Raw genomic sequence first — 14,588 nt, 5'->3', positions numbered from 1 at the left:
TCAAAATGAAGATTAGTCCACTAACCTTCAGAGTAATGAAGGCTTTTTCACAGCATTTTAATATCGGTCTCGAAAACAACACGATCGCCATAACAAGCTCCGTCCATAAATACGTGACGTAACCTAGCTTTTTAGGAACAGAAGTTACGTAGGGATGTTTAGACCTATTTAGAATAATAGAGATGGGTGTTTTAAAATCCTTTAATATCTAAGTTCAGCCTTAAAAATAATCTCAGTCGTTTCTGAAAGGTAGATAAGCTATTTAGCATTGCATATTGAAAAGAGCGCGATAACAACGCTAGCTTGCGATAAAACCGGGCTTTTTGAGCTCATTTTTCTCGGCGTTCAGCCCATTTAAACATTATGTAACAAGATACGAGCAATTTTACATAGTTTATATACCTTTCATAAAAGACTGAGACTATTTTACAGGCTGGATTTAGATAATAATGAATTTTAAGGCACCCATCTCTATTATTCTAAATCGGTCTAAACATCCCTACGTAACTTCTGTTCCTAAAAAGCTAGGTTACGTCACGTATTTATGGACGGAGCTTATAATGCTGATTGTGTTGTTTTCGAAACGGATAGTGAAACGCTTTAAAAAAGCCTAAATGACTTTGAACGTTAGTGTACTAATCTTTATTTTGAGTACAACATCTGAATCAGCGTGGCTGATTTACCTAGAAAATACGATAAAAGTTGTTCGTGACAGTTATGGTTTAAATTTGTATTTGTTGAGCGAAACTGAGAGTTTGGACCACATCAAGCTGCAAGGATTGGATCACAGGCTTTCAAATTTTGTCATGACCAAGGTTGTGATTGGTCTCCTATAAACAGTGTATCTAAACGCTGCCAGATTTTCATTTATAATAAAAGATGGTCAATAAAATACTAATGATTTTCTAAAATCTACAATAAAAAGTGGATTGTTCCGCAAAAGGAGTTTTCCAATCGTGCTCAGTAAAACTGATGTAATTAAATTAAGCCAGTTTTGGAATTTTTATAAGTTGCGATGAAATTTAAAATCGCAGACATTACATTTCCAGAGTAGCTAAAAGATGGCATTTGGTTCTAATTTTCCATAATCTCCTGAATCTTAAAATATACAGTAAGTCGGCAACTTACGTCCTATTCGACATACGTCCACCTGACTTTACGACCACGTCCATGGGAAAGTCAAGCAACTCAGTGCGAGGGGCCGCCAAAAGCCGTTCTTCGTTATTTTGTTAAGCTTTTCCGTTATTTTTTCCTTCGGGCAAAGTTATTTTCTGCTGCACTATCAGCAATAATTTCTCTCAAAAGTAAAATTTGGCTATTTGTGTATTGTTTATATATTTTATTAAGAGGAATACATTGCTCGCCATGGCCAGTTCAGCGTTATCCGTTATGGCAAAAATGGATTCGCAAACGGATAAATGATAAAATCTTAGTTTGAAGTTTACTAAAATAAGTACTAAAACTTCCTTCAAGTAATGTATGTGTTTAGTAAACTAAACTCATCAAATCGGAATCGACAGAATATACAGAATCGAATTACGTCCGCATTGGCTTACGGCCAGCCAGAACCAAACGCGGTCGTATGCCGAAGACTTATTGTACACTATTATATTTGCTGGGAGTGGATAACTCTGCTTCAGCGCAGGAACAATAGGCTATGTAGTAGGTATCATCTAAACATACCATAACTAGGGAACCCATTCTAACTTTAGTTTTAACACAAACCAAAATAATAAAAAGTTATCACAGCGTAAAGTTGAAAAATTTCTCATCCCATACACCGTGCATAAGGTTTTAGGTTCGAATCCTCACACGGCCATGTTTTATCGGTATGGGATATATAGTATGAGACTGCAGAAGCTAATGATAAAGCATTGTCATATAGAAGCTCAAGTATACACCGTAGTTTGCATGGCCTCTATCCTTCCTCTATGGCAGCTTTATCAGAAATTCTTGAGGGCTGACATCATTTCCATTTGGAGTTGTCTGTTCATGGAATAACTTTGTAATTTGTTAGTGTCCATTATTTTAAATCATTTTGGTTTCTTCTTGAAACCCGATGGTTATTGCTAAATAGTAGTCCATTTACTAAATTCTTCTGATGAAATCTGGGTATCTCATCACCGATAGTGATCTATTCTGTTTTTGCTTAAAATAATTTGGCTGTGCTGTGCTGAATTAAAATTATGTAAATTATATTAGTTTTCCAAGATTATAAACCAACCTTTTAAAGCATTTTGGCATAATTCAACATTCAATTTTTCAATAACTTTCATTAGTTCAAAATCTATGGTATTTAGAAACTGTTGTTAGACTAAATATAGATATACATGTATACTAGTACCATGACAGTCATGTGTAATAGCTATATGTACAAATATTCTAAAAGGTTGCAAGGGGGTTGGTTAGCGTTGTTAGTATAGTGTCAGCTTACCGAGCAGATAGTTGAGAGTTCAGATCCTGTTAACTCTTTCACTGCCGTATGCGTATTTATGCGAAATCTATGGATGACTGTCGTATACACTTATGCGAAATCTATGGATGACTGCCGTATGCGTATTTATGCGAAATCTATGGATGACTGCCGTATGCGTATTTATGCGAATTTCTCAGCAATTGCGCGGTAGCTTAATTTTATTATTTGTTCACAACATAACCAACAATAATTAGGTCTGTCACGGTATTGGCAGTGTTGGCCGAAGATTTCTCTATAAAATTACGAAGCAATTTCAGATTTTGGTTCCGGAATTGCCAACTTGAAAGCGACCATTTTTTTCGTAAGTTTTGTAAGTACCTCCCGAGTTGGGAAAAAGATAATTACTTATGTTGATGACATTATAGACAATTCAGATTCAGATTTTAGTGATTACACAGATATTTAAAGTAGCAGCATTGACTCTGAAGGTGGTGAAAATAATAGCTTTGTAAGAGTAAGGAACATTGTAGAGCATCGTTTTAGCTTCGTAGCAATTGTATAATCACCTAGCCTTAGCAATGCACAAAGTATAGAAACATTGAATCTGTTGCCTAGCAGTGTTTGTTAACATGTTGGAAAAATGAAATATATAACAATTAGGTTTTAGATAAAGTTTTAAATTGACCAAATAGTGTCTACATATCATTACGCAATATCAGCAATTTTCGGTAAAATGGCTGGCTGTAGGCCGATACCTAAATTTGTACATGGACGCCAGTGAAAGGGTTAAAATCAATCTTTTTTCCCAACTTAGCCTGGCTTCAGACAGATCAAATTGTGCGTATAAGTAGATACCTGCTAAAGTGCTGTACTGTAACATTTTGAATTTTTGAATTTTGATTTAAATGCTTAAATATCTGTAAAAAAAACTTCTCAGTTTTCAAAGTTCTGGTGATTTGAGTTAATTTCTCATGATCAGATGCGATTTGGACAAATACAAAAGCAATTTTAGGTTTTACTTCAAAAAATTGATTAAAAGATTTAGGACTTGAATTTTACATAAAAACCGTATCATAAAAGGCAGTGTGTGTTTTATGAAATTTTGACCACATGTGATGAGCGTTCAATATGTTTTCCGCTTGAGCTTCGTATTCAACCAACTTCAGAACAGCAGCTTCTTTAGACATTCTTCTGCTATGACAGGGGTTCCTAACCAGGGAGAAATTCCCCCAAGGGGGGAATTTTGAATATACGAGGGAGGAACAGCGAGGTGTCTGATTTGTCAAATTTTTAATTTATGTCCTGCTGTGTCATCTGAGTTTGGGTTTCATCAGTTAACATTTTGGTTATATCTATAACACTAGTTGCTAATAATGAGCTACTAGTCAGAACCCAGATATATGTGAACACATTCATCCAGATTTTAATTGGATAGTAAGTTAACCTAGTCATATACCAATTCACCGCCATGCTGAAGGTCATGTATTGTTGTGCCTTGTATGCATGCTGTATAAAAACTAATAATATGTTGTTATATGTTTAGATATGTACAAGAAAATGGGATTATAATTTGTGTCGGTTGTTTTTAGTCATGTGAGTTAGAAGTGAGTGGGGAATCAAATTTATGAAAAGGCATAAGGGGGAACTGAATGAAAAAGGTTGGGAACCCCTGTGCTATGAAGAATGGCAAGCTACTACATAACTTGCATTTTTGCTACTACGTACTCGCTGTGTTATGCAGGACTGCTTTGGTAGAAAGAGAAAGTATAATATATACAAGTTATATAGAATTATAATGGAGTAGATTTTATGGCTTGTCGTATTATTTTACAGGATGTCTTCTCGCAACTTCGTACCATCTTTGACCTCATCATCAAGTTCCAGCAGATCCTTGAAGGTTTCTTTGAGAAGGCGTCGAGAGAGAACGACTACCGGCAGCAGTTCGAGAAGGGCATGGTACAGAGAACCAGTGAAGTGGGTGGGATCAGTATTAGAGTAGTCAGTAGCATCGTGTGGCCCCACAACATAACGCTACGTGTGATAGCAAGTTCTAGGTCGATGAAGAATATCTTTTGAGAAAGATTTTTTTTGATATTATTAGGCATCAGTTTGATCATACGCTGTGAGGAAATTCAAAGAACAATTAAAACTTCAGCAGTTTAAAATTGGGTGAAACTGTTTGATTTTTAGCATACGATGCGTCTCCAGGCTACGATGTTCCTAACTTCCTTTTATACGATTTTTTTCCTCTGACTATATGAAACACTGGGATTTTTCATCCCTGATATACGACATTCTTTTCGCCATATGATATCAACAAAAATTTCTCTCGAAATTAGAATTTGGCAGTTGGTGTGCTGAATAAGTCGGAATAACGAAGACGTGTATATGCTGTTCGCGAAATCCCTCTAACAACGCCTGAAAGAAATACGATGCTCCCTCTCAGCTCAGAGATATTCGTTGTTGGTTATAGTGAAAATGAAACAGGAAACAGATAGGTGATAAAATTTTAGACGATGCTAAAGTTGAAGAGTGGTTTAGTAAATATACATATAGTATATATATATATAATATATACATATATACTATATATATATAATATATACATATATACTATATATATACTAATATATACTATATATACATATAGTATATACTATATATAATATAGTAAGCTAAATTTAATTAAGCTAAATTCAACATTTATGTTATACGTCTGTCCCGAAGGTAACAACTCCCTACGATACGTATTGCACATAATACATCGTAATGTTACATTTTATTGCAAATCATAACTACTAAGCGCATTAAAGTTACTGTAAGTAACTATATTTATCACCGGTAAACATATTGTTTTGTTACTAATTTTAACATGAACATGTATATGAATGTTAACTGTTTTTCTCAGGGGGTGTTTGCATTAGATAATTAGTACTATGGGTTGCTATACGTCTCTATACGACAGTTTCACTTTGCGATGCCAACACTGGAAGGAATTAAAATGGTATAAAGAGAGTTGACCTTATGTATTTGTTAGAAAAGTTGAAATTCATATGAAAATTCATTCATAATACATACATGTTGATAGAGAGCATCAAAACTGAGTGGTCCGAATGACAGGCGGCTGTTTATCATATTGTTAGTGTTTATCTTCTGTAAGATGATGCAATGGTGTTTGGTTAATATATATACATGTATATGGGTAAAATTACAGAGGGTTAGTAAGTTCCACTGGCGAAGGCTGACCCGCATTTGAAAAGAGGCCCATTTACGTACGCTACGGTTCAGCTAACGCTATTGACAAAGAAATTACCGAGCGCGATTGAAGCGTAACGCGGCTTTGTAATAAATTGATTATGAATGGACGTCGTAAACGTGTGCCGCCATAGCTCAGTGGCTAGAGCGCCTGTCTAGTAAACAGGAGGTCATGAGTTCGATCCTCATTGGTGGCTTACTTTTTTCTCATTTGTATAACTCTAATCACATGAGCGACCGAGGCAAGAATTTCTAAATCGCTAACTTTTGACTATTAAGCCTAATCTGGGCACACCTATAATGCTAACAAAAAACATTCGACATTACACAACAGAGTTGCTTGATTTATTGCTTGGCTTTTCATTGTAGTTGTTTGTCTTGTTTTGCGTTCTTTGTGCTGTATTTTCTAAGCTTACATCTTTACAACAGTTATGGTTAAATTGTGTAAAAGCAAACATGACAGAATTTTTGTAGTACAAAAACAATTATTGATTTGCTCATTAGTTATAGCCTGCGTGGTCATAGTTAGCCACCATTGGCCACACTGGCCTTGAAATTTTGTGAGCTCGTTTTAGAGCCTAGTGTCTAGCTGCCTTCATAGCACCTGACTTGTCAGGTCTGCTGTTAACCCCACAAATGCACCCTAGTCTTTTTATGGGCTGCTGTCTCTGCAAGAAGGGTATAGATGGGCCTCCGATCAAGCTATTAGGTGGCTGTTTATTATATTGTTGGTGTTTTTCATAGAGAAGATGTTGCAATGTTCTACAGCAGGCCAAATGATTTTGGTCATGATCCGCTACAGTAAAATCTGACAAATTAAATATTCATAACGAGCTGAAGATATGCATTTTTATTTTTTATCATATATAAACATGCAATTATTTGTGTACATCTTAAAACAAAGCGTCGAATGCGATTTTAAAAAACTTTGGTTATATCCATAATTTGACTAAAAATTGTTTGTGAGCCGTGTTCTATGATTGTTTCTCACGTAATTCATTGCTGAAAACAATGAATTTACAAAAATTCTAAGAAAAGTTTACAAAAATCTTTTTTAAACCAAATTTTTAAAAAAATACTTCAAAAATATTTGTTGACAGCCAACTTGAAAGATCCACAAAAACACTACAGAGATTCGGATCTAGATCCGCCATTTGGCCATAACTGGTCTACAAGTTAATTTATACCTTAATGAGGTTATTTCTACAGCTTGCATGTATAAATAAGGTTCACCTATTTTACCTCACGGTTTTATGTGTGTAATTTAGTCTGAGTGGGGAACCACAGAGGAGAGAGAGGCTGAAGAGAAGGAAAGGAGAACTGAGTTTTTGAAGATGACTATAAAACCCACAAGGAGTCAACTGAAAGTGTTGAGTCAAGCCTATCAGGTGAGCTATATTATAATATCAAATGACTGGCACCTGTCACTATGTGTCACCTGTCAGTAGGTGTCACCTGCCACTACTTGTCACTACATGTCACCTGTCACTAACTGTCACCTGAAGGTCCAAGGGTGTAAAAAATGTCTGATGTGTTTCTAACTAGCATTCTACGCTAGCTTACCTAAATATAAAATGGTGGTGATAATTGAGAAAAGTGTCGCAACTCCCTGTTTCAATCAGGTAATGCAGTTCCTCTTGTTTGTTTTTTTGTTTTATTTACATTAAGTCATAACAACAAGATGTTAGAAAAAGTAAGGTGCGATGAGAGCCGCGTTAGCAGATGAGATTGTTAAGAAAGAAAACATAGTTGTCTAAGCAAAAGAAATCAAAATAAATCTATTCCAGAGAGTCCAGCAAGTATTGCTTCAAAGCAGCCCTAAAACCCTCATGACTATCAACTTTCCTTAGCAAAATTAGCAAGGAATGTCACGCTGATGACACATAATAGGCAACTTATCTATGGCCACCAGTGGAAGAGGAAGGTGGAAGATTTAATCAAAATAAGGAATGACCTTTTCATATATTAAATTTTTAAATATTATTCCCAGGTCCTCTAATGACAATCGTGGAATAATAATAATAACAGAAATAATATTGTTACAAAATTAATATGTGAAATTTCATTTTTTATTTACTATCAGCTGCAGCAGAACTGTCTGTTTAAAAATATACACATTACATTTGAGTCGTCGGCGTGCTGGGGGCACTCATAGTCACTGTAAGTCTCTTCGATCAATATCTGAAACATCGATTTAAATCTCTGTAGGCTTTTGGGAGTTGTTTTGCTTCTCAGATGTTCAGAGTGCTGTAAGTTGAGCATTTGGAATTCTACTATTGAGAGTTAGCAAGCAACTTGATTAAAGTCCCAAGTCAGCGCGCCTTAACTAATTGTATGATAACAATGTATAGATATAATATAAAACTTTTATTTTATAATACAACATTTATTGAAAGTTTGGGTAGCTCGCACCAAACATATACTGGATTAATGCACTAAATTAATTTGGATTAATTTTAATGCACTAGATACTAAGTATAATATTAGTATATATATATGATATACCGTAAAACCTCTAATTTAACGCCATAGCGCTCTATTTTTCAACCATTTTTCTATAGTGGCCGTCAATTGGAGGCGGCGTTCAAATAGAGACTGGCGGTGTATTTTTCAACTGGCTCGTCAGAATTTTCGGAAGGTAAATTGAGCACTATTACGAGCAAAACGAATGTCGCCTATGTTTTGCTTTTTTTGGTGGAGCTATATTAAACCTTTTGGATGCAATAACTAACTCATAATAACTAACTAATAACTAACTAACTCATAATAACTAACTCATAATAACTAACTAACTGTAAATAACTAATAGTAAATGTGCATAGAGAAATCGAGAAATATCTCTACTAGTTGATATCTATTGCTTGCAATTGACCTGCAACGATATTATAGCCTATGTTCTTCTTTGCAATTTGCTGGCATTTTCAATTTTTATTTCATTCTAAATTTGAAGGCATACTTTTATTTTATATCTGTATTTGTCATTGTTGAATGAAAGCCCATTGCACTTACTGATATGTTTGCTACAGTTTGCAACCAAAACTAGCTTTTTATGTGCAATAGAAGTGGAGTTGTGAGCATCGATCCTTCGTAAGCCGTGTTAAGATAGCTGCAAGGATGCTATTAAATAACATGCTATAAATCTGCATATTTGTAAATTATACAATAATAATCTAATAAATGGTACAAATATAAATATTTATGAACAAGTGACATAAACGAATCATACTTATATTACATACAGAAACAAAAATTAACGTTTTAACACAAAAATATTTCTATCGTTTGCTCGGATAGCTGTGTTCGGATTGTTGCTTTCGATGGAAAGAACATCTTTTAGTTGTCCAATTACCTTCCACATTATATTCTCACCACAACTCTTCTTTTGCAATGCTGAACTAGTCAATATCAGCGTCCAAACATTTTAGCGCAGCATTTAACATGAATGCAACGCTTAAAAGTTTGCTTAGTAAACGTAACCTTTGGTCCAAAACTTCCGAACCGGTTTTTATACGCATGCCTTTCGAAGAATTAGGACCGCATTAAACAAGAAACTACTTTTAGCCTGAGACAGTTAGGAGTTATTTCTATGGCGTTGCTTTGAAAGTTCATCTACCATTTTAAATTCAAGCCGTTTTTATATATGTAGACTTCTTCGAAGTAGAAAGACCGCGTTAAACAGAGAACTACTACTAGCATGAGACCGTTATTGATTATTTCTCTGGTGTCGCTTTCAAAGTTTTAACGAAAAAAACGAAAACTTTGGAATTGGACTACGAGAGAATTAAGTGTTATTGATATAAACGATTTATTATTAATATGATTTTGTGGACACTTTTCTACTGAGCAGTTGATATTATGGGCTCGTAAAAATCAAATAATGTCAAAATGGTGATTAAATGGCGGTGGCGTTCAATTGGAGAGTGGCGGTCTATTTTTCGACCCTTCTTTCAGGGTGGCGGTCAATTGGAGGTGGCGTTCAAAAAGGGGTGGCGTTCAATTAAAGGTTCAACGGTATATGTAATATATGTAATATAGTGTAACTAGTGGCCATGGCAGGTTTTTTATCTTACAGGTGTTCTTCATTTGGCTAAAACTAACCTACAATTGTCAGCTTTAGCTAAGTCACTATGAATCAACATCATTTGTAAATCAACTTGTAAAGCTAATCATTGCTATTCTTAGTTACTAGTTTGTGTTTTTGCAGCGCTAATAAATCGGCTAACGATTAAATTCATGTAAATAAAAACAGGAACACAACTAGGTGTAACACTGGGTGTCAATGAGAATATAGCAGGTCATGTGATGGTCCATTGCCTAACCCGACATGTTTTTAAACCCTGATGTTGGTCAACTTAGGTCAGCATACAATCAGTTTTCATTGCCATACAATGTGCTTAGTTTTATTTCCTTAATCAGTAATAGTTTGGCAATAAAATCCAGCAAGTTTTTGAGTGTCTACCGTGAGATCAGTGAGGTAAGTTCGAGTGAGTCTCATACACTCTACCATTCTTTACGTCCAGCAGATAAATGCTGGCATAAAACTCAAAGCATCTAACGTAAGGACCTAGTCATCCGAGCCCCAACTACTAAAATGAGTATTGAAAGGTTTATCAAAATATTGAGAGAACTGCAATTTGGGAAGTGTGTGTGACAAATACAGTAGTAGTGTTAGATATTAGCTGAATGCATTCCAGGACTGAGCTCATATGGCATTTCAATTGTATCTCAAATCAATTTTTCATATATAAAATAACTGAATACTAATTAATCCGTTCTCACCTTCTGAAAATAACACATTAAAACAATATATTATAATCTAACCAATTCTGATGACAAAAATACTTCAGCCATATCTGTACCTTTTGTCAGCAGGTAGGAAGATATGATGTCAACAGTTGACATGCCTCTTTGATGTACTTTTCTCAAATCTCCTGAAAACTGACAAGCTTAAATTGTGTTGTGTCATGGAAACTTGAAGTTTAAAATGTACATAAAAATAAACTATTTCTATATATTACACAATAAAACTTTGTGGTTAAACATTGAAGCTGTCAAAATGTATGTTTAGGGGTCAAGGTCTGTTACATTATTCACAAATGAACAGACTTTTAGCATATATTAGTTTTTATTATTATTATTTTGCTTACAACATTTTCTATAACGTCTGCCTTTATATTCGATGAAGGCTGGTTCACACTGTATCGCCGTATTTCGGCGTTGATGCCACAATACTTTGGTGATCGTCGATGATAACCAATGTTCATACTATCACAAACTCATCCGCGTTTGCATCAGGAAATACTCTGTGACATTTATATTTTTTAATTTTCACGGTAAACCTCTTTGTTTTCGCATGCGGTAATCAGAATCTAGTCTCGCAGCCACTATCATAAACGGATATGAATCGATCACGCTATCCACAACCGTGAATTGGTGAAATGGTTCACATTTGAAAAGCGGTCGTCGATGCGAAGCATTGAGAAAGTTTGACAGCTGCAAACTTTCTCGACGTGTCCGCGATGCTTTGTCGATGACATCATTTTACAGTTCACATAAGCGACGACTAACATTGAAATGACAGTGCCGAGATACGGCGATATAGTGTGAACCAGTCTCTACCTAAACATCTTCTGGTATGTTTTCTGCTTGTATTTTTACTTCTCTCATATCCATTTTCTCCTTTCACCACAGGATATGGTGACTAAGTTCCTAGTCATGCTGGCCACTCAAGCTGACGATAAGCTGCAGGCTCTCAGGTTCAGACTCGACTTCAATGAGCACTATCAGGCTAAAGAGCCGATACTTGCCAGCCCACAGGTACGACTGCTGCTCACACTACTCTAGTTTCAGCGCTTCTCAATATAGCAGCGAGCAGTCTCGAGAACATTAAGGTCTTGCTGTTCTTCTAATTGTTTATGGTGCTTTAGCTGGTAACTGATGACTAATAAGAGATTGGCAAGGTGAAGGTCATAGATAAAACTCCACCAAGGTACTGGGAGGCAAAAATATACAGAATTTCAAACTGTTCAATCGTTTACATGCGCGTCATGACGATATCTTTCGACGCTGACTTTTAGACACTTTAGGTTTTTTATGAGGCAACAAAAATGACTACAGTAGTTATTTATACATGGTAATAATTAGCATTCCTATTATTACTTTAATCTAATACATCTTTATCAACATTTTGTCGATGGAAGTAAAAATAAAAGTTATCTAGTGCATTACTTTCATAGATCCTAACGACAGTGCATAATGTTGACAAGTTGGAATTAGTGAACTTGTCACATGATGATATCACAAAATACAATGGCACACTCTGCTGTTAGTAGCTTAAAGAATGCATGAAGTTTAGGTGACTTGTTGCTGCAAAGGTTACAAAACAATGTTACAACTTTTAGTGGAAATTCTGCTCTAACTTACGAAAGATATTTCTAGATACTAGATCTAGGCCTTTCATACTTTGGACTGTATTTTGGCCTGTTTGCTTCCGGTGTGCATAACGTGCAATGCGTCTCACTCAGTTTCATTTGCTAGCCAAAGTCAAGCAAATGACAAGTGTTTTGTTTTTGTTCATTGTATAATTGGGAGTTATCATGTATCACATGCAGAGTAGGACAACTTGAGTTTCTAGCAATTCAAGGAATAATTTGTGTATGATCAAGGTTTTTTAATTTCATGCTGATGTAAATTAATCTTTCAACTTCAATCCTTGAAAACATTTATTTTTGACAAAACAGAACCATGACAACATTACAATACACTTACCCATTTCTGACTACCATCTTGCTCCCTGTGGTTTTTTCCTAGCCTATTCTAGGCGGCCAAAACCAAAGATAAACAGTCATAGCATTTGTAGTTTTTAGTTATTATTTCTCTGTTCTTTCTTTTTATTTATTTATAGTAACGTATTTCTAACAGGTATTTGTTCCTGGTTTTAACCATTACATATACAGTACAGTAGACACTCCTATAACATAAATAATCCGTTCCAGGAGCATTTATGTTATAAGAACAGTAAAATACATGTAAATCGCCTAATCCATTCCAAGATCTTTCCAATCTCACCCATTCGGCAATGCTGGAAGGAAAATCTTCACTGAACTCTTTTAATTTGTGGGATGTACCGTAACTGCAGAATTATTGGTTTGCATCAACAACTTCCTCCTTTTTATGATCAATCTCACTGGTTTTATAGACCATGATTGCGGTAAATTTACAACAAGTTGATGGGGACTGCACATTTTGGACGTTCATTGACAACGATTTGCTTATTTTTCAAAACCGCAAAGTTATCCTGCAAAGTAAAGCTAATAACAAATATTTTGTACGTCTACAATAAGGCAAAAAAACAGCAAAATAGTTCTGCTATAAAAAGCAGTTCTACCTGTTTGTCATCTATTACTATCCAGGGGTCAAGGCTAGGATAGGGATAATTTTTGACCATACTCCAACTCGTGACGATAAGACTGGTAGACCAACGCTGTAACACCTACACTAACCGATCACCTTTGTATTCATGAACAATTGCGCAGCTATCCTATTCGCTTTTTGTCGACACATTCAAGGATCTATTATGACGAACTAGAATGTCACGAAAGTTATATATAATAAATAGTACGCTAATCACACAGCGTTCTTTCTTCCGCAAGTGCGGCGAAATAAACTAACATTCAAATTGATTTTGCCCGACCTAACACTTTACGTTATATGGAATTTGTTACGTAGTAGGAAGCAAAAACTTCACATAATTTTTTTACGTTATCTGGAATTTACGTTATAAGAGTATCTACTGTATTTATACAAATTTATGTTAATTTTTTAGGTTTGTGGGGGTTTGGAACAAAGTAGATTATTTATATGGTGAAATGTGTTTCTACATAGTAAATTCTCTACTCGTGAAACTGTTTCCAGAACGAATTAATTTCTTATAGAGAGGTTCCTCGGTATATCGCTTAAAGATTAGCTATTGAGACAACCGAACTTGTCCTTTAATAGTACCAATAATTATTGGTCATTAGACGCCTTTATGTACACAGAAAATTTCATTAGTAGTTGATTGGATATTATAACATTGTCTTTGCTTGATCTTTAGCTTAATAGACCGTAGACCATGGTTAATATTCTGGTGATTTCGCAGTTGGTTTAAAAGTTGAATGAAATTTCAATACTCTTTAGCTTTGAACCAAGCATTGAATCTGTTGCAGGTGCTGAAGAAGTACCAACCCCGGACTGCCACACTTCTGCCAGGCGCCGGAGTATCACAACCTGTGGGTGGCCTTGTAGGAGTTTTAGGCGGCCGGGTGCCTGATGCGGTACAACTTGGTAATTCATTCACTGAATGATAAACTGAAACTTTCGCTGAACAAATCACTATACCTACAGGATTTGAGTGTATATTTAGCATAGAAGTTAATACGGGTCAGTCAAAGAAACACAATTCGCCACTACAAGTAATCTGTGTGATATTTTGTTATCTGAAATAGTCAAGAATGCATTACTTTTGACATTTCGCCGAATCATTGATGAGAATTTATCTATAAATCAATCCCTATGCAGATGTTTGTTTCCACTCTATGACAATTTTTATTTTATTTGACGCCTTTAGCTAAAGTGACTATCCTAAGGACTTTCTTGTGTGTTTTTATTCAGTTATGTCCGCAATACTAATTAGTACAAGGTACTCATGCTACTAGATCTTATGTAATGGTTGGCCCCTTTCTTGATGTCTCTGTGCCATAATGATTCACTGCATATCTTGTGGCACTAATAAACCTTCTTCTACATGAACTCTCCGTCTTGTTTTCCTCTCAAATTGCTGACCGCGTTCTCGGCATTTTTGTGTCAAAAATATTTTTATTGTAAACCAAAGTTTTAGAGTCATCGATTGTCCTTTTTGAACAAAAAACGCAACATC

At 35.3% G+C, this 14,588-nt stretch overlaps 1 protein-coding gene and 1 non-coding gene across 2 annotated transcripts in view; both read left to right on the top strand.

The window, feature by feature from the left end:
• Positions 1–14,455, top strand: part of LOC137401439 (gamma-tubulin complex component 3 homolog) — a 55,025-nt gene extending 40,570 nt beyond the window's left edge. The window contains exons 17-20 of the mRNA XM_068087780.1: positions 4,250–4,390; positions 6,940–7,059; positions 11,363–11,488; positions 13,879–14,455. Of these exons, the coding sequence (XP_067943881.1) occupies positions 4,250–4,390; positions 6,940–7,059; positions 11,363–11,488; positions 13,879–14,016 (525 nt within the window). The 3' untranslated portion in view covers positions 14,017–14,455. The remainder of the gene's footprint in view (positions 1–4,249; positions 4,391–6,939; positions 7,060–11,362; positions 11,489–13,878) is intronic.
• Trnat-agu (transfer RNA threonine (anticodon AGU)) lies at positions 5,796–5,868 on the top strand. The gene has a single exon. It is a non-coding gene; the product is annotated as a tRNA-Thr (tRNA).
• Positions 14,456–14,588: the final 133 nt, after the last annotated feature.

This window comes from Watersipora subatra, chromosome 8 (genome assembly GCF_963576615.1).
Source record: "Watersipora subatra chromosome 8, tzWatSuba1.1, whole genome shotgun sequence".
NCBI lineage: Eukaryota > Metazoa > Bryozoa > Gymnolaemata > Cheilostomatida > Watersiporidae > Watersipora > Watersipora subatra.
Note: the sequence above shows the minus strand (reverse complement) of the source record. Positions and strands in the feature narration are given on the sequence as shown.